The 25,514-nt window shown below is 38.3% G+C and overlaps 1 protein-coding gene and 1 long non-coding RNA gene across 2 annotated transcripts; both read right to left on the bottom strand.

Annotated features, from left to right (window-relative positions):
* Positions 1-1,446: 1,446 nt before the first annotated feature.
* On the bottom strand, positions 1,447-25,414 carry DDX52 (DExD-box helicase 52). Its single transcript, XM_037069987.1, has 15 exons — positions 25,254-25,414; positions 24,029-24,227; positions 19,002-19,132; positions 17,578-17,763; positions 15,944-16,087; positions 15,161-15,272; positions 14,276-14,348; positions 13,592-13,795; positions 12,068-12,158; positions 9,692-9,814; positions 9,428-9,578; positions 9,194-9,269; positions 7,853-7,924; positions 5,001-5,093; positions 1,447-1,997 (listed from the first exon to the last, which is right to left on the bottom strand). The coding sequence occupies exons 1-15, from the start codon at positions 25,338-25,340 to the stop codon at positions 1,946-1,948; spliced, it is 1,794 nt and encodes a 597-aa protein (XP_036925882.1). The 5' UTR covers positions 25,341-25,414; the 3' UTR covers positions 1,447-1,945.
* On the bottom strand, positions 9,828-11,638 carry LOC119003541 (uncharacterized). Its single transcript, XR_005069983.1, has 3 exons — positions 10,983-11,638; positions 10,740-10,947; positions 9,828-10,526 (listed from the first exon to the last, which is right to left on the bottom strand). It is a non-coding gene; the product is annotated as an uncharacterized LOC119003541 (long non-coding RNA).
* Positions 25,415-25,514: the final 100 nt, after the last annotated feature.

Raw genomic sequence — 25,514 nt, 5'->3', positions numbered from 1 at the left:
TTGGCAACTGGGTGGCAGCAGCACATTTACCTTCAGAATATAGAGAGACAAGGATCTGTTAGAACAAACAAAAAAGCACATGCTTGTATTTTTGGCACCTTGTAATAATGAAGTTCCATTTATATAAATTCTGAAGATGGACAATTTTTGTCCCATCTAAAATCTTCTACTTGGAAGCCTACCTGTCCTGACTCTCTAGAGTGAAAGGCTAAAAATAAAGGAAATAAGTGTTTAATCCAAATGCTGCTGAGAAAATGTTATCTTACAGTATTGTAGTAGTGTTGGTAATAGTAAACTTAGACTAACATTCATGTCAGGTGTCCTTCTAAGTACCTTACATGTCTGAAGCACATTTTTTTGGTTACATAAATTGACACATTTGTTAAAAGCTAGCAGTGTTTCAAATTGCGGAGCTTCAACTGGTCTTGCAATTCTTTTAGCCTCTGACAGCGGACTTTACTGTGATGGCAGAAGCGGTGTGGTAGGTCCAGGCACCACTGGCCACTGTTTGCACGCAGGAGCCAGTGCCAGACCCCCACAGCTCGTCTCTTCATCTTGGTTTCACCACAGAAGGAGCAAAGGTACTTGGCCTGCTGGCTGTATTCAATTCATCACTTGCCTGAGGGGGGCGCTGTAATGGGTCCCATGGGTACTGACACTTCTGACCTTCTTTGAGTGTTCAGCCATGTCGCTGCAAACCAAATTGGAACCCAGAGAGGACTTAAGTTGATGTTTTATTCCAGTGTCCAACTCTATCAATAGAGAAAAATCTGCTAATGATGAAGAGTCTCCATTGCTGCATAATCATAATCCTTTACCTTTGACTGAGACCTGCTTACAAAACGATGAAAGGCCACAAAGCCTCAGGAAAGATAAGCTGTAAAAGAATGCAGCCAGAGGTATATCAAGTAACAGGAACCTTGTTCCTTATCAGGATAGAATGTTTATCAGTTTTCAAATTCATCTTGAATGGAAAGAGACAGGAAAGAGCATGGTTAAATGATGCAAAGTGAAAAAAGGGAGAGGCTGACTGACCATGAGCTTGTAGTTGCAACGTTACAACAGGTCAAGTGTGAGCTACCTTACCAATGAGGTATAAGGATATTTAATAGACCAAAGAGTTTAAAATCCTAGAGAACTTGCCCTGACTGGTGTGGCTCAGTGGGTTGAGTGTTGTCCTGCAGACTGAAGTGTCGCCGGTTTGCTTCCTGGCCAGGGCACATGCCTAGGTGGCAGTATGGGGGCGCGAGAGAGGCAACCTGTCCATGTTTTTCTTGCATCTTGAAGTTTCTGTCCCTCTTTTTCTCCCTCCCTTTCCCATCTCTCTAAAAGAAAAAATAGAATCTAAAATCTTAGAGAACTTGAATAACCAGCCACAGAAGAGGCATCTCTTTGTTGTGGCTTATACCACAGAAAGCCATCAAGAAATTAAGAAACAGTAAAATGAAGAGTAGTAGGTTTCTTTTTGGTAGAAAGCCTCTGCTTCTTGTCTGTTCAAAAAACAAAAAAAACAAACAAAAAACACAAGGTTGGGGGAGGGACATTCAATCTCAAGGCTTTATTTTGAATATTTGGTTCCAGACATCTCCTCATAACACAAATCACACCTTCCTTCACACTTGAAGGGAAAAATCCTTAAGAATTCACCACATTTGGGTGTTGCCATTTTTAGCATAAGCTTTCGTTCTTCTATAAGAAGCATCTCTCTGGATTCAAACCACAGAAATGTCAATGAATGTTATTTTCATCATGTAATCTTTTAAAAGTCACGTACAAATTGAAAGCTGACATCATGCACTGAAAGTTCATGATCAGTTTGCACCAGTCCTATGTTCTTGTTGATTTCAACTGCTGATAGAGGCGATTTTAAGATGATGTATTCCATGAAAACAACATTCATGTTGAGATCATAAAATGATGTTTTTGATAGTCTTTAAAATTTTTTTTAACTTTTGTCTTCAGGAGCCTTCTTGCTGTTCTGACCAGTGACCTTTTTCCTGTGACAAGGAAAGGAAAGCCGAATCAGAAATTCTACCTAGATGTATTTTCCGAAGTCTACTAGTTTAATAAACATTGACTGAAACCTTGACTGAAACCATTGACTGAAACCATGTATAATCAAAATACATGAGGCACTAGGAACAAAAAGATGCATTAGGTGTCTGCCCTTTAGAAAACCACAATTAACAATGACCTCAGTGAAGACAGAAAGGTCACAATAAACTGTACTACATTACACCATGCTACAAAAGACGATTCTGATCCTGACTTAATAGTAAGAGTTCACAATGATTAAGTGTTAATACTGTTAGGAGTGCCTTCACCTTGGATAATCTTCCTAACTTGAAAAGATGATTCTATTGTTTTCCTCATTTTACAGATGAGGGAAATGAAGCAGAGTGGCTGGGCAACTTGCTGATTATCACATATTGGTAACAAATGTTAGACATGAATCCCAACAGTCTGATTGTAGGGTCTGGTGAGTGCCATCAATTAAATGTTAACATAGGAAAAGGAAACAAGTTTTGAGAAAATAATCAATGTCTGCCTACCATAGTAGAGTAACTCATGTAATCCTCAGTCAACCCCAAGTGCCAAGAATTGGTATTATTTTCTTTTAGGTTTAGAAGCTGCGCATGAACATATGGATGTATGAGTTATCAGCATAGAGGTGTGAGCTGAGCCTACACGTGTGGATAGCATCCTTAAAGGAACAGCTATGGTGGAAGACTTAAGCTAGAGTCAGCTCTGTTCTTCTTCATAGGCTACGTTAAAAAGTATGGCCTTTGGCCCTAGCTGGTGTAGCTCAGTGGATTAATTGAACACAGGCCTGCAAACCAAAAGATCATGGTTCCATTCCCGGGCACGTGCCTTGGTGGCAGGCCAGTTCCCAGCAGGGGATGCATGAGAGGCAACCATACATTGATGTTTCTCTCCCTCTCTCCTTCCCCTCCCCTCTAAAGATAAATAAATAAAATCTTTTTTTAAAAAAGTATGGCCTTTAATTTAAATGTAAAGAAAACTGACAGCATCTTAAGTAGGGACCTAAAGTGACAAAATTTATACCAAGTGTCCTCAAAGTCTTAGTGCAGCTTTAAGGTTTTTTTTCCTTTTTATTGTATTGAAGTGACACTGGTTAACAAAATTATACAGGTTTCAGATGCACAAATCCCACACCACATCATCCGCACTGTATTGTGTGTTCACCATCTATAGCTTTAAGTTTTAAGAACCTCACAAGTAGAAATGCTACAAAACTGACAAATAACACTAAAAGCATAGGACTGCATTTGCAATCCTAGCTATAAGATCGCCCAGAGAACAAGGTTCTAATGCACATACGACAGTTCTGATACAGCCCAGCAAGAAGAAAAAATGACACATACGGCAGCCAAGCGGAGTGACCTTCTCTACCAATCCAGTAGTCTAAGTGTCACCCAGAAACTACTGCCACAAAATATTTGAAAGCCTACTGTATTTTTGGACCATAAGATGCACCTAGGTTTTAGAAGAAAACAAGAAAAAAATTGAAGCAAAAAGTGTGGTAAAATATTTAATAACATAATATTTCACCAATGTAAACAGAATGCAACAGCAGCATTAACAACCATTATTCCTCCCAAATTTTGGGGGGAAAAGGTGTGTCTTATAGTCTGAAAAATTTGCTGGGTGGCTCAGTTGCTTGAGTTTGTTCCACAAACAAAAAGGTTGTGGGTTTGTTCCCAGTCAGAGCACATACCTAGGTTGCAGGTTTGATCCCTAGTCAGGGAACATATGGGAGGCAACCAATGAATGTTTCTCTCACATCCATGTTTCTCTATTTGTCCCTTCCTCTCTAAAATCAATAAATATATCCTCAGGTGAGGATTTAAAAAAAACTATTAACTCACAAAACTAAGTACAAATAAAATTAAAAGGATTACTCTTTCAAATGACATTTTTGTAAATTCGTAGTGTTTACTCTTCCCAGGTTATTAAAGCTTCAAAGTAAACGGAGACTTTGGGATACTCTGCTCTCTATGTACTTGAACTGAACGTTATTTCCCACAGTCAGTAGTACCAAGTTGTCAGGTAAGACTCTTACCCCACTTAGAAGGAAAGTGTATTCCACTTACCGTGCCTTTGTTCACCTTGTTCCTTCTACGTGCCTAAAGGTTACCTATCCTTAAGGACTGTCCTACCCCCTTGAAACTTCCTGTGACTATACTAATCCATAATGATTTTTTCCCTTCTCTAAACTTCTATTCTATTCAAGAAATTATTCTCTCTCTCTTTTTTGCATACTAATTTCAGGAAACAGGTCTCATGTTACAGTCATTTGTATAACCTACCACCAGCAAGTACATGGCAGGACAACAGATACTCAGAAAATGCCTACATTTCATATATAGTATATATTAACTGGTACTAGTAGAATTTGAAGTGTCAGTTTCCATAAACAGCAGAAAAAGTAGTACTGTTCAGAATGTAATAGCCTACTCCTATCAAAACATGAAGCTTCCTAGCAGTACTGAGCAAAAAAAATAGTTCTATGTGCATGCTAAAAAGTCTATTACTTAAAACCCTCATTCAACTCAGCAAAACTACTATTTTTAGAGATTTTACAGTGTGCTTCTGCATAAGTCTAAGATTACACTGAAACCCTGCCCAGAATACGGAGCTTCAAGGAAGACCTCATGGCTATGTATCCTGTAACTACTGGCCTCCAGGGCTCTGCTGCAAGCTGTGTGGGCAGTGCAATTCTAATTCCCAGGGAACTGAAACCCTATTTCCAGAGGTGGGAAGAAAAACAGGTCAGTGATACACACATACAGAAAAATTCCAGGGCAGATTCATCCAAGCTTCCAAATCACAGCCAACCTAAGATGTATTATTTTTATTACATTCTACAACATACTGTAAACCTACTAATTCTATGTCTAAATAACTTATCCTAAGGAAAAATGCCTACTATAACTCTATAATGGAGTCAACAGTTAACTTTCTCACCACATACTTACCGTTTACCCTTCGCTTTTTCTAAGAAATATTTTGGAGTTGTACTAATGCTTTCTCTTTGTAAAGGCTTCTTAATCATCTTTTTCTTTTGTTTGCTGAAAGTTACAAAGAGAGGAAACAAATTAAGTGAAAATTTGAAAGACAAATCTAAACTATAACTATATAAAATATTGTGATTCTTGATCACAAAATTCATTTTTATCTGCTTCCTGGTTTGTCCCCACTGTGTCCACGTCTGTGCTAGACTACCTAATAGCATTTATAGAGGCTAACAAAAATGCCTGATAAATACAATCAATTTTTAAAAAGGCAGTGATTATGATTAAAATATGTCCTTTGTCAACCTTGTACTCTGTGCCAACATGCATCAGAGTTTGATTTTGGCCAATTTACTGCTTTATACCAACTTTATGAACTCAAAATCTAATTACATTTCACTCATATTAAAACAATTTCTTTAAACACTTAAAATTTCAAAGATAAAAAACTGGCAATGAAAGAAAGTACAATATACATGAGTATTTAAAAGGGAAATTTTTATCTCAAAATGTTCTTAATAGTATTGTTAGACCTATAATGTGTAGGAGTGTGAAAGCAAGAATAGGTATGCCAAGAGAGAGACAGAGAGCCAGTCTGGCGAATTTAAAGTTGTACCTGAAGGAACTCCCGCCAAGATGGAGGCATAGGTGGAAACACTGTGCCTTCTCTCACAACCAAGTTTAAAGACAACAAAGTTTTAGTAACAAAAATGCAACCGAAACACAGAAAACTGAACTGCACGGAAGTCCCACAACAACAAACCATTCAGCCAGACCAGTAACAGGGGCAGAGTCAGCGGCTGGCAGAGCGGGTTCGTGCAGGAAAAAGTGGCCAGACCGACCCAGGTGTGCAGGTGGCGGTTGGCAGATTCCAGGCACAGGGTTGCAATGGGCAGACCCAGTGAGGGTACAAAGTGGCAGGCTGACCGAGGTCACACATTCGCATGCAGATAAACCAGGCAAAGAAGCAAGCAGTGAGACAGACTGTGCAGGCTAGGACCCCAGCGACGTGAATTAAAGCCTAAAAGCACCAATTAAAAAAACTTTCAGGGTCGAGGTGCTGGGAGAAGCTCCCTGGCTCACAGAGAGTTTGCTGGAGAGACCCACAGGGTCCTGGAGGGTGCACAGGCCCACACACCTGGGAGCCAGCACCAGAGGGGCCAGGTTTGCTTGTGGGAAGCAGCAGAGGGGATGAAATCTGAGACAGCGCAGAACAAACACCACTGTCCCTCTCTGACCCCACCCCCACAAACATCATCACAACCCAGCGACCTGGGTTGCCCCACCCTGGTGAACACCTAAGGCTCCGCCTCTCATACATAACAGGTGCAAAGAGACCAAAACATTATGGCTCAAGAAGAACAGCTCAAAGCCCCAGAGCCAATACTTCTAAGCAACCAAGAGATAGCCAACCTATCAGATGCACAACCTATCAGCTCAAAACAATGGTGATTAGGATGCTCACAGAACTGGTTGATTTTAGTCACAAATTAGAGGAACAAATGAAGACTAAACTAATTGAAATGAAGGGAAATGCACAGGAAACCAATAGTGATGGAAAGGAGACTTGGACTCAAATCAAGGGAGTGGACCAGAAGGAACAAAAAAAAATGACCAAATAGAAAAATATGAAGAAACAAGAATTCAAAAAAATGAGGAATGGCTTAGGAACCTCCAGGACATCTTTAAACGTTCCAACATCTGAATTATAGGGGTACCAGAAGGGGAAAAGAAGCAGCCATGAGTGGAAAACTTATTTGAACAAATAATAAAGGAGAACTTCCCCAATCTGGCAAAGGAAATAGACTTCCAGGAAATCCAGGAAGCTCAGAGAGTCCCAAAGAAGCTGGACCCAAGAAGGAACACACCAAGGCACATCATAATTACATTAGCCAAGATTAAAATGAAGGAGAGAATCCTAGAAGCAGCAAGAGATAAGGGGACAGTCACCTAGCAAAGGAGTGCCCATCAGACTGTCAGCGGATTTCTCAAAAGAGACCTTACAGGCAAGAAGGGGCTGGAAAGAAGTATTCCAAGTCATGAAATCCAAAGACCTACATCCAAGATTGCTCTATCCAGCAAAGCTTTCATTTAGAATGGAAGGGCAGATGGAGTGCTTCTCAGATAAGATCAAATTCAAGGAGTTCATCATCACCAAGCCCTTATTATATGAAATGTTAAAGGGACTTATCTAAGAAAAAGAAGATGAGCCCTGGCTGGTGTAGCTCAGTGGATTGAGCGCGGGCCTGGGAGCCACATGGTCGCGGTTCGATTCCCAGTCAGGGCACATGCCTAGGTTGCAGGCCAGTTCCCAGCGGGGGACTCATGAGAGGCAACCATACATTGATATTTCTCTCTCTCTCTCTCTCCTTCCCTTGCCCTCTAAGATAAATAAATAAAATCTTAAAAAAAAAAGAAAAAGAAGATGAAAAATATGAACAGTGAAAGGACAGCAAACTCACAGTTATTAGCAACCACATCTAAAACAAAAGCAAACTAAGAGGACAGCTAGATCAGGAACAGAACCATAGAAATGGAGATCACATGGAGGGTTAGCAACAGGGGAGTGGGAGGAGAAGGGGGGAGAAGATACAGAGAATAAGTAGCATAGATGGTAGGTAGAAAATAGACAGGGAGAGGGCAAGAACAGTATGGGAAATATAGAATCTAAAGAACTTGTGACACATGGACATAAACTAAAGGGGGGAATGGTGGGGGAGGGTTTGTAGGGTGGGGGGGAATGAAGGGGGGAATAGGACAACTGTAATGGCATAATCAATAAAATATATTAAAAATAAAATAAAATAAAGTTGTACCTGAGTAGTTTCTGGAAACCCTTTATGTACTCTGGAACAGGACATCCTGCCTGCTGTATGACATTGGCAATGCTGAAAGAGGTGCCCATACACATAAATTTATATCTAATCAAGCTGACGTTTATGAACTTAAACCCCCTGTACAAGAGGGACTAAAACTATACAAACAAGAAAGTAATCCAGTAAAGTGTTTTGATAGGTTATCGATTATCACCAGCTGTCATCACACTGGATGACTGAGAGACTATCTGCTGAACTAAAATCAATGAATTGATGGGTAATTTTAGATAGCAGCTATTTCAACATTTATTTCCTCAAGCCCTAAAAAGCTACTAAGGTCAAGCTTGGATGAGACACTGAGTGAAGCCAGAGTCCAGCTTAAATCTATGAAATGACAGTGCTCACTGTGGGTTTGGCATTAAGTTTTTCACGTACAGTAACTTACTCAATCTTCACAAAGCCCCTTGTAGTAAGTACTATCATTACCCCCGTTCCCGATGGAAAACTGAGGTGCACAGGTACAGTGATGGGGAGGTCATAAGATTCACATGCTTGGACTGGCTGAGGAAACTGCTCGGGCACCCAGACTGTCAGGGTACATACCCCCCTACGCACACGCAAGTGACAGTCAGTTCAAAGCGAAACCAAGGCAGGCAGAGCCAAAGCTCTGATGCACAAATCAAAACCCTTGCCCAAATGGACAAACTCAAAGTACAAGTTGCCTTCGGCCATGAATCAATTTTAACTGTTAGAAATGTGACGTGTTACCAATTATCATCAACCTAAATTTTCGGTGGGCAGACAAAATGTAGGAAACTCAGCTTCTATATTAATATCTATGCTGATGTGCTAAGTTACGACCCATGATTCTACAAAAGTATCATGTTATTCAGGCCTCAAGCGGTTACAATGGAATAATATTGGAGTGTGTTACTGAAATAATTTTTCCTGGGACTAAATATAAAACTCCATCTGCCCCTACGAGTAAGGAAAAGGATGTGCTACAATAAGAGATGATTTTGATGGGGCTAAAGAGAATCAAGGGTTAATTTTAAACTATTCGCTCATTCCAAAACCTTAGTGTTACATTGTGAGTAATATCAACTGGTGGCTATTGGGAGAGTTCTGTGAGTTATTAAAATTTGAGAATATTTGTTATTAAAAATAATAATGGAAGGGCAAAAACAAGATCTTTTGATCATTTTCTTATTGCGAAAATTCAGTTGACTATTACTGTAACAGAATTTTGGACAAAGCTGTTTTGTAATTTATCTGTTAACTGTGTATACACATAAGACTAATGAATCAACATTGCAAACAATGTTATTTTTCCTAATTTACCTTCTTAATAATGGTTTATCATCTTCAGTGAAAAATGTAACAGCTTTTCCTTTATGCCCTGCTCTTCCAGTTCGACCTAAGAGAAACCAGACCATTAAAAACTTTTGGGGGAAAAAGACCTTCAAGATTCACATATAAAAGTCACTGGATTTTTCACAGCACTAAAAAATGAGCAGGGTTGCGGTGAACTGCAGAGGTGCTAAAACGAAGGGGTGCAGAGTTGGGACAACTCACCTATCCTGTGGATATATTCCACTGAGCTCGTTGGAAAGTCATAGTTGATCACCAAGTTCACACCTTTGAAGTCAATCCCTCTGGCTAGCAACGCTGTACAAATAAGGACCCAGATTTTCCCTGCTCTGAAGCTGTGGACTGTGTTATCTCTCTGTTAACAGAACACAGTAAATGTTTCAGTGCTACTCTAGGAGTGAGTGTAAGTTATGCCAATATTTTTTAATTTAGTTCTTTATCATTTTGAAAGTATACATTTGAGTTTACCTGTTCCTGTGTTCTGTCCGCATGAATAACATCCACATTAATACCTTCATATATAAGTTCATGAAAAAGTTCTTTAGCCCTTTCAATGGACTGAACAAAAACAAGAACAGGTGGATTGAAACCCTAAAAAAGAAAGGCAAAAATCAGCACATGTAGCCCATAATTAAGAACATAAACTCAGTATTTCGTATGACTTTAGTTCCTAAAGGAACCCAGTTGGATTCAGTGTGCTTTCATCGCCAACACTTCCAGGACAGCAGTCTAAACCGCCTGTCTTCCTTCCCCAACATCTGTTCTCGACACTGGGTTCTTTCCAACCAACCTGAACTGTCCTCTCCATCTTGTAAACTCTAATAGTCTTTTGTCTAATTAACCCCTTCACCTTTCTACAGTGATGGATGTACACTCCTTCAAATAATCATCTCTTGGCCTCTGTGCCTCAGAACTTTTTTTGATTCTATTTAAAATGTAATGACTATATTTCTAACTCATTATCTACCCTAATTGTGGGTATTCTCCAAAGCTTAGTTCTTGGTTCTCAGCAATCTCAATGTAATATTTGTCTTACTAAGTTAAAATCTCAGTTATAAACTACCAGCTCTAAGCAAATGAGTTTTACATTTATATCATTCCATGCCTCTCTCTTAACCAGCTTTGTGTATTTTCAACTGTCTGTATTATGGCTTAACCTTTTTATTTTGGTTCACACACCACTTTCAGAATCTAATGAATGGCACGAAGCTTTCTAATAGGCAACCACACATTTACAGAAAATCTAACATATAATTTCAGAGGGTTCACAAACCTCCTAAAGTTTGTACATGACTAAAAATACCTAGTGTGTTCTGGCTGGTGTAGCTCAGTGGATTGAGCATGGGCCTGCGATCCAAACGATCGCGGTTTGATTCCCAGTCAGGGCACATGCCTGGGATGCAGGCCAGTTCCCAATAGGGGATGCATGAGAGGCAACCATACATTGATATTTCTCTCCCTCTCTCCTTCCCTTCCCTTCTAAAGATAAATAAATAAAATCTTAAAAAAAAAAAACCTGATGTACAATCCTATGTATCTGTGAAAACCTTAAATTTTCCATTGTTAAGTGATATCCTTAAGAATATTTTTAAAACCAATACATGGTATTTGTTACATGCCAACCACTAAGTACTACATTTGTATTGACTAATACTAAAACAACTCTAAGAGGTAGATATTATCATCCCTACTTTATAGATAAGGAAACTGGAACAGAGGTTAACCTGCCTAAAGCAAGGAAACTGGAACAGAGGTTAACCTGCCTAAAGTCGGGATTCCAGTCCAGGTGGTCTGGACCCAGAACATGCTCCTAACCAGTCCCGTTGTCACCGGGCACTTGCAAACACCTTTCCTTTCCATCCTCCAACTACTGTTAATGCTCCACCACTAAGGCTGTTACCTTCATTTATTTCCTCCTTATGTCCAACCAGCCTAACTTAATAGCATGTTAATTATTTTCTTTATTTTCAGTCTCTTTCCAATACAATCCATCTGGTATACCACTGTTTAATTTCCCTTAAAAATTATGTGGCCACATTTTTCAACAATGTTCAGTGTTTTCTCTTAAATTGAACCCAGTTCTCTTGTCCAAACTGATCGTCTTTAATTTTTACCCTGGACACTCTCCTTAGTCTCCAAACACACTGACACATTGATTGTGCTCACCTCCCCCTCTGAGACTTAACTACACACACCCACCTCACCTTTTAATTCCACAAATCTTCATGGCCCAGATTAGTAACATTTCCTCTACAAGGCTTTCTCCAACCAATTCCACTCACCCTGGTGGCCCCCTTATAACTATATGAATGTTTAAGAAAAACACCCTATAGCCTTTTATGGCACTTTACCACAAACTATCTTACACAAGTGTATTTATTATAACCCTAAAAAAGATGAAGTTCAAAGGGCAGAGCTTAGGATTTATATTTCTTTTATTCGCCCCCCCCCTCACCCAACCCTTCCTTACTTAACCTCTTAACTACAGCTTCTACTCAGTACTTACTGAAGGGATACAAACAGAAAACCCCATTGTCCTACTCATTCCTCAGCTCAGTAAGAAGCCAGCAGAGGGATGGGGAGACAGGCAGATGCATACGCAGATGTGGAAAAGGGCTTTCAGGGCATTAGGTAGGTCTTTTCCTAGCCTCCCCGGACTAGGAATAGAAAGCTTACTATATCCTAATAGTTGAGCCTCTCCACCTTGGGACAAGAGCTGGCCCAATGTACTTAACAATTTACCACTGTATTGTTAAATATGATGCCAGAAACTACTCAGCCTCCCACCAGTAATATGAGGCTTAGCAAACTTTATCAACATTCAAGACTGTTTTCTAAATATACCTTTTTAATAAGTTCTCTCATGGCTAGAAGTTTTCCAGTCTCAGACCCAACAAAGAGAAGCTCCTGTTCCACAGTCTCTACTGCAGAATTCCTGAGAAGAAAACATACCCTACAGTTTGCAAGAGCCAATTTTTGCTTTCCTCCCCATGAAATCCTAAATAAATGAAAAATTTACACACGACTTCAAAGGAAATGGACTTTTCTATGGTCAGTCAATATGAGTACTTAATTATATATACTTAACCTGAAGTTATTTTTTAAATGTTTTATTGTAGTTATAAAAATGTTATCAAGAAAGTTTGAAAAATATAGCCCTGGTTGGTTGGAGCATCATCTCATACGCCAAAAGCCTGTGGATTCTATTCCGAGTCAGGGCTCACACCTGGGTTGTGCGTTCAATCCCTGGTCTGGGCGTGTACCAGAGGCAGCCGATTGGTATTCCCTCTCTCACAATGACGTTTCTTTCTTTCTCTGTCTGTCTCTCTGCCCCCTACCCCACTTCCTCCTTCTCTAAAATAATTAAATATATCCTCCGGTGAAGTTTAAAAAAAATATTTTTTTAGTTTCAAAAATATAGAAAATGTAAACAACAAAATAAATTACCCACAATTCTACCATTTTAGAATAAACTCTGACATTTTGTTGTGTTCTATTCATAAACTTTTTCATCTATTTACTTACAAAATCTTTCTAAAAGTAAAACTATCTATTAAAATAATGAGAACATTTTTAAGGTTGTTATTACATACAGCTAGATTTTTTCTTTTTTATTAATATTTTTCTTAACAAACTGCAGGGTTCATTTATAGACAGACATGGGACTGAGGCTTTATTGATGCTCCAGAAGCGGCTGCAATACCTTATACTGTATCATAAATATTTTTCCATTTGGTTGTGTGCCTTCATAATTACAGTTATGGTAAGTTTGTTGTATTTTCTTTTTATACACAGGAATTATGTTTAAAGTAGACGAAGTATTCTTTACTCTTCCATTTGGCTTCATTTTTACAACAAGGTATTATAAGTACTTTTTCATAAAGCTATAATCTTCCTATTTATCATTCCGTGGGTTGTATAATATTCCATCAAATGGCAATATCCTAACTTCTAAAACCTTTTTTCTCCCAGTGAGCATTCATTTAGCATTAAATGCTCTCCATAAAAAGAATTATAAACCAAACCACTCAGTAATGTCAGCTTCTTCCTCTGTGGTCCTACTTAGTCAAGACAACGAAGAAATTAAATCCTCTGGGTGGCCAGAGAACTCGTTATACTCTGTGGATGGGAAAAATCAATGAAAAGCATAATGATGGGAATATTAATAACAATCTTCCCTTGGATTACTCTAAAATACAAAATTCTTAATCAATCTTGACTTTAAAGAATATATTTCTTTCAGTAAAATTCTTTATTTTTAATCTTAGGCCAAACAACCTATGTTCTTGACTCTGAAAAAATGCCTTGTATTTACGAGAGTGGGGGTGGGGGGTGGGGGTGGGCGGGGGGACAGTGCCGAACAAGTACCTTGCTCCAATGGACACAGTGATGACATTGTCCAGGTTGAGTTTGCACCACTGCTCAACATCATATGCAAAAGTTGCACTGAACATAGCTCTTCTGACCTTGTGGGATGTGCAGGCCAGGAAAATAGAAGCCAGCTGGTCTCTGAACCCAGTTTTGCCATCTTCAAAGAGTTTATCTGATTCATCTACTATCAGCCACTCAACACTAAGAAATAACAAAACAACTTGTGGGTATTAAACTGGAAGAACAGATATCTCACCAGACTATGAGGACACATGAAGAAGTCAAACCATAATGCTGTTTCTTAGATCCGCTTACCACATCAAAAAAAGGTACAAGAAAAAAAAGCAAAAATAAGATAAAGTAATGTATCTATTCCATTGATCTCAAAGTTCTGAGGTTCCATTAGCAACAACAAAGCTTCACATAAACTCTCCCACCACTGCTGAAAGATGTGAGAAAGTCTAGGGGGATTCTGAGCTGTTTATCAGAACCTGTGGTTTTCTTCCAGACCAGACAGTTATTTTTCTGTGAATTTATTGAAAACCATTATTCTCAGCACTAACACTTTCTGAAAGTTGGCAGCAGCAAGCTCCAAAGGGCAATAATACAAGCAACTGAGGACAATATGTAATCAACTAAATGAAAACACACACATAAAAGACATTAAAATATCATCTGTACCTTGTTAAGTCTATTCCTGGAGGATCTTGTTTTAATAAGTAGATAAGTCGATTTGGAGTAGTCACAAGAATATCTATAGGAAAAGCAAATAGTATAAATTTCGAAGGCAAATTTCATGCCTCTTGGACTAGAGAATTAAGCCTCCTGAATTGCAGTTAATAACTGAAGTGGGGAGAGGAGAAAAGGGTTACTCTCACACGCCAACAACATAGAAGTTCTTCCCTGCCAGTAACTAACATACATACTGGATTTTTTCATCATCATAGCACAGACTAAGATATCCCTTCTTCATTACATTTGATCTGTCTTCTCAGCTTCTAAGAGTCAAGAACACTATAATCCAATGGTTCGATTTTTACATTTTTTTCCAAGGAAAATCCTTTTTAAAAGGAAATTTTATTCAGAAGCTCAAGATAAAAGACAAGTAAAAGCAGATTCTCTGGCTGTATAAGGGTACAGATGTAAGCTATTCTTGTTTGCAGAGTATTTCCATGGCCTTTAGTATAAAGGAGGGTTTCTTAATCTCACTACATTGACATTTTGGTCCGGACAACTCTTTCACTGTACGGGTCTGTCTTGTACATTGCAGGATGTTTAACAGCATCCCTGGCTTGTGCCTACTTACAGTAGCATCCTGTCTCCAAATACTGCCAGATGTCCCTGGAAGGTGAAGTGTGGGTGAAGGGAAAAACTGCCTTTAGTTAAGAACCACCAGTATAAATTTATATAACTATTGGGTGAGAGTGCGGAGATCTCTTTTACTTTCTCTAAAAATGAAACTAATGATATGCATGACTACCTTTTAAGAATGCTTAGGTGTCAACTAAGATATTTGTAGTTTCTAGGTCCCCTTCATGCTCTACCTGCCAAGCATGAATCCCTTACCAAATTTCTTAGATGATTTTGGTCCAAATTTCTTGGCAGCAACTGCTGCTTTGTGGATCATGTGTATCCTGAATCCTGTTCCCTCAGATATTTTCACTAGCTCTCGGTGAATCTGAAACAGAAAATGATAAAAAACATTAGCTGCTAAAATACTTGGGTAAGATGTGTAGTCTCTTACATTACTAACAAAATAAATCCTCTACCACTCCATAAATATCTGAAATTAAAAGGGATGTGTAGATTAACCTGAAATCTCAGCAGTTTGGAACTTCAATGCCTAGTAATATTCAGTAGTTTCTTCGGGTCTAGTAAACGAGTTCTGAGAGATAAAACCAAAACTCTTCCAATCTGTTACGCAGTTTTTAAAATACAATACTATTATAATATTATAAAACTATTTCACACTTGGCATGTGTTTTACACTAAGTACATTGGACAGTGGAGTAAATGATTATATAGTTTTCTCAAAAACTTAGTAGTGTTCATTTTTCTAGTGACCAAAATAAATTTTAGAGCAACTATGTATTACAGTAGCCTTTCAACTACAAGGCTCTTAATATTCCCCCCAAAAGTACAAATGTTAATGTTTTAGAAAATCAGGAAAGATTTGCCCGTATGCAATAAGATACTAGAAGTATCTTATTAGAAGTGTGCTCTGTACAGAATACTTGACCATGACAAAAGACACAGGCCTTCCTCTCTGAGACCTTTTTATTACCCCCAAATACGAAGAGGACTGAAGCAAATACCAAACACAGCCTCTTTAGGAGCTACAAGTCATACCTGGCTGGCAAGTTCTCGTGTTGGAGATATAATCAGGGCCCTGAAGCCTTTATTTGCCGGTTGTTTCAGGTGCATTAAAATGGGAATGCTAAAAGCCAAAGTCTTTCCAGATCCAGTTGGAGCCGAAGCCAGAAGTTCTCGACCCTAAGAACAGAGTATATTAAATACAAGGAAAAGTACATAAATTTTTCAGAGCCTAGTCAAATAATGCTACTGGCCATACAAATAACAAATAAAATGGTTTGTGATAAATCTACTCATTCCAGTTCTTGTCACTCTTCTATCTCCTCCCACATTTGCTTCCCTGACCTCACCCACCCCACCGTTACCACCCCAATGGGGCTCTGAGAACGGCCACTGGTGTCTGTTTGAACGGCATAAAGAATGTGGACAACTAAAATTCAAAAATAATTCACAACCGCAATTATTTCCATTATTTCCTTTGTTCTTTGCCACTAAACTATTTTATCAAAGCAAAATTACAAAAGCAACTTTTTGTCCTGATAACTTTACCGCTCAATCCCTGGGGAAGGTTTCAATAAGTAACAAAATTGCTGAAAGAAATAAAAAGGGGTGATAACCTGGGAGACAGAGTAATGAACAGGCTATAGTCTTCGGTAGGTCACCGCGACTTTTAAAGGTTTAAGCTGAAGTCACGACACAAATAATCTTAAATGAGTCAAAGCAAATTTACTGAGTCAACAACATTGTTCAAATGGACTTCCACTTCGGTTCCTGAAGAACACAAAAAGGACTGGCACGGTGTCCTGTGACTACCAGGACTGAAGGCCGTCTTGGTTACGTAGAGAAAAACGTCAGCTCTCATCACTACAAAAAGAAACCTCAGAAAACATAATTTCCAAAAATCTAGGTCAATGCACACATCTATCAATAGGTGAATATGCAAACTGTGATACATTCAACAGTGAAAGAAACCAGAAACGAAAGAATGAATAATGAATGATTCCACTTGTCTGATATTCTAGCAGAGGCAAATCTAATAAATGGCAATAGAAATCAGAACAGTCATTACCTGCAGGCAGGGGTGGGGCAAGGACAAAATGGAAAGAGAGAGTTTGCTGGGGTGACAGAAATGTCACACATCTTCATTGGGGTGATGATCATAGGGTATGCATCACTGACACTCACTGAGCTGTGCACTTACATCTATGCATGTCACTGTAAAGTGTACTTCAATAGTAAGAAGTATTGAGAAAAAAACAGTTAGTACCAAAATTCTCTATTTCTCAAATACTTCCTGGGAATTACAAACTAAATCATGGATGAATACACAGAACATAGTTCCTATCCTCAGAGTGTTAATACTCTTGTAAAAGGAAAAGATTAATATAATTAGTGCAAAAACACAGTAGTGTAAAATGTAAGATAAATGTTGCAAGAAAACACACTAGATACCATGGAGACGTAGGTGGTAAAGGAAAAAGATCACATACAGCTATAGTGAGCAAGACAAGTTTTATAAAGGCATAAGCACTGGACATGGACCTCAAAAATAAGCAAGGATTTCAACAGGGGTAAGAAATAAGGTAGAAAGAAAGATTTCATACACAGAGAAAAGGGGATGCGCAGACACAGGAAGGAAGGTTAGAGGCATTCTAGACCTTCATACTCACATGCAGCATAACTGGAATGGCTTGCATTTGGATTGGCGTAGGTATTTGGAAGCCTGCATCTAGAATATTCTGAAGCAGTCGAGAATTGATTTTATACTCCTGTTCAAGTTGCTGAAATGTAGCAATTGGGTCAGGAAGATCAGTTCCTTGTATGTGAATTTTGTGTTTATTCCGCAAGAAGTTTATCTGAAAAGTGAAATAAAGGAGTCTCCATGGATATGGTCAAAAATATAAAGCAACAGTCCAGGATAAGCTTTAGTAGTATATGAAACTTTTTGGCTACATTTCAAGCCTCTAAAGATACATATATTAGGTACGTTTCATGTCCTTTCATAGAAGACCTCCATGACAATGAAACCTATCTATCCCTGCTTTCTTCATATTAATGTATCAATGTTATGTTATTCATGTTATTGCACCACTGCCATACTCATGACTTATAATTTTATATAAACTTTTAAAAGGTAGGCATTGTATCCATCTATTTTCTTTATATGGCACTTGGCGTACAAGTGCCAGTCCTTTCTGATGATTTACCCTAAACTGTTTATTAAACTGAATGCTATAAGTGGTGTTGATTTGGTCTGTGAAATTCCCATTCTCTGACTGAGAGAGAGCCAAATTCTGGATTCCGGGTTACCGCAGTGAGCCGAACAATATTCTCCATGTGCAGCACAGCAGGTGTGCAACAGACATGACAATGGCTCATATGTTGTTTCTTCTGCATTCTACTCCCCCTGGTCCCAAGTTATAAAATAGGTTTCCCACCTCGCTGGTGTGGCTCAAATGGTTGGAGCATCATCCCATAAACCAAAAAGCCACAGGTTCGATCTTGAGTCAGGGCACATGCTTAGTTAGGTTGTGGGTTTAGTCCCTGGTGGGTTAGGGCATCTCCTATCGATATTTCTCTCCCTCTCTTCCCCTTTCTAAGTATGTCCTCAGGTGAGAATTTAAAAAAAGAATAAAAAAATAAAATATAATCAGTTTTTTAAGAATTCTAACTCTCAAATCCCTGTAGGAGAAAATCCTTCTAAAACAGTGAGCTTAACATAGAGCAGAAAGGGGGCCAATTTTATGTTCACCAGAAGAGGTTAAGAAATTAAAAAAAATGTAACTCTACATACATTATCAATCTTAAAAATTAAACAGGTCAAGAATTATATGGCATATAGTATATTCTATAAGAATAATATCTGTATCTATATATCAAGAATTATATATTTACTGACCTTTTCAAGTTTCAAAATTTCAGACTTAACAGTGTTCTGCCGCAGCACAAATACTTTAAGTTTTCATTAAAGTAAAGTTCAAACTAATTAATCTTCTATCTTAACAAAACCATACTCACTTTTACCAACAGAATAACCCAGGGACAGTGAAAAAAGTCACTAGGGCAGAAATTGGGGCTAAGGCATTTTCCTAACCTTTTCTTTTCTCATGTGCTCCAGCTTCCCTGAAGTTAGTTTATTTTCTCTTTTAACTTTTTTATCTTCAATTTTTGCTTCCACCGATGATATCCACCGTATAGTAGAACCTTCTTCTTCTGAAGTAATTTCTAAAATATATATTTTTTAAATTAAAAGATTTTAAGTGTAACATTCTACGGCATAGCAAACAGGTCATCCCTTTATACTAAACAAAAGAAAAGTACTAGCTATAGCAACTACATAAAAGAAAGTAATAGAAAGTACAAAAACTGGAAAAGGAGAGGCAGGTTCTATGTCAGTAAAATCAAAGCTTCGATGCTTGTTCTCTTCCTTTTGTCAGTTTTCAGCTGTGTAATACGTAGATGACTGTACACTTGAAAACAAGAGATTAATTGAAAAATTACTTAAATAGAAGTTTCAATGATGCAGCCAGCTTTCCTATATCTAAAAAACCAACTAAAAAATAAATGATGAAAGAAGATATCACTTATAAGAGTAATGAACACAGTACAATACTAGTACCTATTCAGTAAAATAATGATAGCAGTTCTCACTAAATCTATAATAGCATTAGTTTAATGTGAAGTAATGACAAGATTGTTTTGGTAACTAGACTAGCTAACTTTAAAGTTTAGATGGGAAAACAGGTATGTAAAATAACCTACAAAATTCTAAGAAAAGTAATGAGCAAGGACTACTTTTGGAATTTCTTTTTAATTTTTTTCAACTTGACTGAAGTACAATAGACATACAATATACTTAAAGAACACAATCTGAGGAGTTCTGACACATGTAAAACACCTGTTAAACCATCACCACATTCAAAGCTATTTCCATCACCCCCCAAATTTCCTTGTGGCCCCTTGTAATGCACTGCTCCATCACTAGGTGACAACCTACGTGCTTTCTGTCACTGTAGATTAGTGCGCTTTGTCTGTAAGTTTATAAAAAATGAAATCATGCAGTATTTATTTGAAATGAAATTTAGTCTGGCTTCTTTCCTTGAGAAGTTATTTTGAGATCCCTGCTGGACTATGTATCAATAATCTTAACTTTTTATTTACAGGTTACACTCCATCATAGGAATATACGATTAGTTTATCTTTTACCTGTTGAACATTTACATAATTTCCAGTTTTTGGCTACTGAAAATAAGGCCACTATGAACACCTGCATATAAGTCTTTGTGAGGACATATGTTTTCCTTTCTCTTGAGTAAATTCTGGAAGTAGAATAGGTGGGTGCTTAACTTAAAAAAAAAAGTTCTTTGTCAATGTATACCAACGAAGACTACTGGAATTTTAATTAGGCTTGCACTGATTCCACAGAACACTTTAGGGAGAAAACATTCATCTTCCCAAGCAATAAACAGAGAATATTATACCACACAACTGAATTTTGTAAGATTTTAAAAGGCCACAGTAACTAAAGTAAGCTGGTATTGGTGTATGTACACAGAAATATAAATCAAATAAACAGAACAGAGCCCAGAGACAGACCCAAATATACAACAGTCCCCCCTTACCCGTGGGGGATAAGTCCCAAGGCCCCTGAGGATGTCTGAAACCACAGACAGTATCAAATCCCTTATATACTGTTTTTCCCTACATATATGTACTTATGATAAAGTTTAATTTATAAATTAGGGGCAGTAAGAGATTAACAACAACCATAAAATAGAACAATTATAAAAACAATTATAAAACTATACTATAATAAAAGTTTTGTGAATGTGGACTCTCCTTCACTCAAAATATCTGGGATTTTCCACTTAGTATCATTGAACCGTGACCGACTGTGGGTAACTAAAAGAATGGAAAGCAAAACCACACATAAGGGTGACTAATATATATGGAAAATAATTTTCAAATATAAGGTGCATTTGAATCCAATAGGGAAAAGATGGATTAACATATTAGAACAACTAGCTAACCATCTGGAAAAAATTAAGTTAGTTCCTTATTCACTCCTTATTATGAAATCCCAGAGAGTCAAAGATTTCAATACAATAAAACCAAATTACACACAAGAAAACATGGGTGAATTTTGAAAAAATGTTTTTAATAAAGAAAAAGATAAATTTAATACATAAAATGGAAAAAAGATGAACAAAGCCCAAAGCAAACTAGAAAACATCACTTGTAAGCATAATATGCTAAACACAGTGCTAATTTCCTTCATATAGTTGAGGCCTAATGAATGAAAGAGAAACAAATGAACAATCTAATAGAAAATGCAAAATACAGGAGGAGACAAATTTACCAAAAAAGAGAATTCTCATATACTGCTGGTGGGCATCACAGTGGAATAACTTTAATTTTTTTTATCCTTACCCGAGGACATTTTCCCCCCACTGCTTTTAAAGAGAGAGGAAGGGAGAAACACTGACATGAGAAAGAAACATGAATTAGTTGCCTTCTCGTATGTGCCTGGATGGTGGATCCTATGTTCCCAGACCTGAGATCGAACCTGCAACCAATTTATGTGCCCTGACCGGGAATCTAATCCAAGAACTTTCCATTATGCAATGATACGATGCTCCAAGCAACTGAGCCTCACTGGCCAGGACTAGAATAACTTTCATTTATTTATTTATTCATTTAGAAAACATTTTATTTATTTATTTATCCATTCATTCATTCATTTATAAAACATTTTATTTATTTATTTTTAGAGAGAGGGGAAGGGAGGGAGAAAGAGAAGGAAACATCAGTGTGTAGTTGCGTCTCGTGTGCCCCCTCCTGGGGACTTGGCCTAAAACACAGGCACATGGTTTGACTGGGAACTGAACCAGCGACCAGCGACCTTTCAGTTCGCAGGCCAGCACTCAATCCACTGAGCCACACAGGTCAGGGCTACAATAGCTTTTTCACAAAAATTAAAAATTATGCTCCCTTTTATGAGACAGTTGGCATTAACAGATCCAAATCATTACTAATCAATAAGATACTGAATTTTCCAATTAAAACTAGGTATGTGTATATACTGTTGTTGCTGAACGGTTATAGAACATATCTGGGTGTTTCTGATTGTCCAACATTTGAATCCTTTTCCTAAGTTTGTGGCATGTCTGTCTTTTCAACTAATCTTGGTAGAAAGCTTTATTAAACTTCCTTGCTTCCAGGGAAGAAAATGACATTTATTACAACACTACTAATAGCAGAAGAGAGAAAACAAACTACATGTCCATCACACAGGAACCTGTTATATCAATTATGGAATATATAATGGGATACTATGCTTGTTAAAACAATTAACTTCCTACTGATTCCAAACAGTCTCCAACATACATTGTTTTTTAAAGGTGGGGGAGGGGAGGGAAGGTTCAAAACAAAATAGCACATAGAGTATGCTACCACTCATGTTTTTAAAGGGAGGTATAAATATACGAGAACAGAATTATCTCAAAAAAATAAGTAAGAAATTGATTAACAACAGTTGCCTCTGGAGAAATAGGGAACTAGAGCTAAAAGAGTAGGAAGATTTACTTTTCACCATAGTATAACTTTTTAAAACCACATATAAATAATTACTTTATTAAAAAAGATAAATGGCAAGAAAAATTAATAGGTATGAAGACAAAGATAAATGTTCCTAGAGAGAGTACAGGAAAAAAAAACCTGTGAAAAGTAGACCAAGAGCAGATAAATTCACAAAAGTTGAAATACAAATATCCAGTTAAGCAAAAGAAGATGCTCAACCTCACCAGTCATCAAGAAAATATAAATAAAAAAACATTTCATTCATTAGATTGGCAAAAAACTTATAACCAACAGCACCCAGCCTTGACATGGGTGTGGGAAGTCATTCTGCAGTATCTGCTTGAAGAAAGAAGTGTTCATACCCTTCACCCAGTGATTCCACTTTTGGGATGCTAATTATAGAAATAATAGCACTTGTACAAAGTTTTATATATATAAATATAAAAATAACAGCCTATCCAGAAAAAAACCCAGTTCTTATTAATAAAACAAGAACGGTCCTGGCTGGTGTAGCTGAGGGGATTGAATACTGGCCTGGAAACCAAAGGGTCGCTGGTTAGATTCCCAGTCAGGGCACATGCCTGGGTTGCGGGCCAGGTCCTCAGTGGGGGCATGCAAGAGAACACCACACACTGATGTTTCTCTCCCTCTCTTTCTTTCTCCTTCCCTCCCTCCTATCTTTAAAAATAAATAAATAAAACAAGAACAGTTTGTACAAATCAGTGTAACCTGGCAGCCAAGGTAGGTGGACTGGAATGTGCACAGGTGAACAATGATGACTTCCCTGTACTAGTCAGTGGGGTGGTAGATGCTGCTGAGTGAACATGTGTACTGGGTAACCAATCACATTAAAAATAACTGAATGTTAAGCTTGAACATTCCTCTGCAGAGTGAACATGTGTACTGGGTAACCAATCACATTAAAAATAACTGAATGTTAAGCTTGAACATTCCTCTGCAGAAATCATTCATGTAATTCAGAAGGCCACAGCTATGGGCAACTGGAGACTGGCAGCTTCATCACATCAGTGCACCCTCTCATGCATCACATGGTATAGAGTTTTTTGGCAAAATATCAAATCACCCAGGTGACTTAGCCCCCTATAGCCCAGATTTGGCACCCTGCAACTTCTGGCTTTTCCCCAAACGAAAATCACCTTTGAAAGGGAAGAGATTTCAGACCATTGATAAGATTCTGGAAGAAACGATGGGGTAGCTGATGGTGACTGGGAGAACTGAGTAAGGTCCCAAGGAACCTACTTTAAAAGTGACTGAGGCATCATTGTCCTATGTACAATGTTTCTTGTACCTTCTTCAATAAATATCTTATTTTTTCATATTACATGACTGGATACTGTCCAGACTGTATGTATGTATGTATGTATGTATGTATGTGAGTGATTGATTAACCCTACATTTATAATAAATACCTGGAAGCAACCTGACAAATGACTGTGAATTGTCTGACTTGTAACCATAAGCTTCTATTATTTTTGTAACTGAAAAAAGTTAAATAAAGAGGAAGACAAATCAAGCACTAACCTGAAGTCATCCTCTTCCTCTTTTTCTTGTTTTGCTCCCTCTTCCTTTCAGTTAGGTTCTCTTCTTTTTTCTCTTCATCTTGGAGCTCCTGATGAGTTCTTGATTCTCCACACCCACCTGGGACAGACTTCTTGTTTCCAAAAAAGTCCAGTCTCTGTAGCACCTCCGAAGAATCAAAGTCATATTTCCTTTTTCCTACCTAAAACCCCAAAAATGAAAAGTGAAATCTAAAGACTGGCATTACTTTCACCCCAGGAATACTGTAAAGGAATAGGCCAATGACTCCCTATCTTTTTCATCAAATATTTGTTGCACTTACAAGCATATCTGGGCAAATGGAATTCAAGGTGATACCTTTTCTGCCTTTATAACAGTAGTCATAGTAATCAACATCTTAATAATCATCAGCAACAAACACATATGCTTATAGGCATAACACATGCTGTCAGGCAAACTTCTAAACATGTATCTGTATTAAATTATTTCATCCTTCAACAACACTATGGGGCAAAAAGCAGTATTACAAATGAGAAAATCAAAGCATCAAGAGGTTAAATAAATTGATTTGGACCCAAATAATCTAGCTTCAAAGTTCAAACTCTTAACTACACTATACCGCCAGTCAGAGAATAAAGAAACATACATGTCTCACACACTCGCACAACATCCCTAGCTCCAATATCAAGGTTGACACTGAAGATTTTCCATAATTGGGCCCCAGCTATTCTCCACCCCACTACTTCCCTATATAAGACCTCCCATTTCTAAATCTCTCTTATCATTGGTTAACTAACATTCCACGGGTTTGCGGGATTAAAAAGAGCCATGCCAATTTACATACATGCCGGGCCAAATTCAAGTAGACTATAGTGAAAGAATCTATTCTCGCCACTGAGTTTTTCCTGTTTTCAAGATTCCTTTCCACTAGTTTCGGAGAAAAGGTTACTTTTGAAAGATGGATTACAACTGCACTTGAATAAACTAAGAGGTTAGGGGCAAGGGGCGGCGTCTCCAGGCCAAGCCCAAGTAAGTCAACAAAATGATGTGAAACAAGTTAATACAGAATGCCAGTAGGTCTGCGGATACACTAAACGCCAAAGGAGGTGAAAATGCCCCCCAGCCTGGCCACGGGGTCTCCGAGGGCAGGCTTCCCCAGCACCCAGTTCATTCTCCACGTCCTGCTCTTTTTCAGTCACTCCAGCTTCTGTTCGCCTGGGTATGGTACCTGGAATCGGGCTGCGTCCGCGGAGAAGCGCCTAATATCGAATTTGGCTCCAGCACCGAGCCGGCGAAAGAGATCGTGCGTATCCATCTTTACCCAGGAAGCTTCGCGGTCCCACAGCGCCTGCGCAGAGTACTTCTCCCAGGAGGTCTGCTACTAGGCCGAGGGCGGAAATGACTCTGGGGGGGCGGGGCTCGGCGGGGCTCAGCGGGTGGCAACTCTGAGCCATCAGTTCGTTTGGTCCCTTAGTCCTCTCTGTCACTG

This window comes from Sturnira hondurensis, unplaced genomic scaffold (genome assembly GCF_014824575.4).
Source record: "Sturnira hondurensis isolate 20B ecotype Veracruz unplaced genomic scaffold, ASM1482457v3 Scaffold0018728, whole genome shotgun sequence".
In the NCBI taxonomy this organism is placed as follows: domain Eukaryota; kingdom Metazoa; phylum Chordata; class Mammalia; order Chiroptera; family Phyllostomidae; genus Sturnira; species Sturnira hondurensis.
The sequence above is the reverse complement of the archived record's forward strand: the minus strand, read 5'-3'. Positions and strand labels throughout refer to the sequence as shown.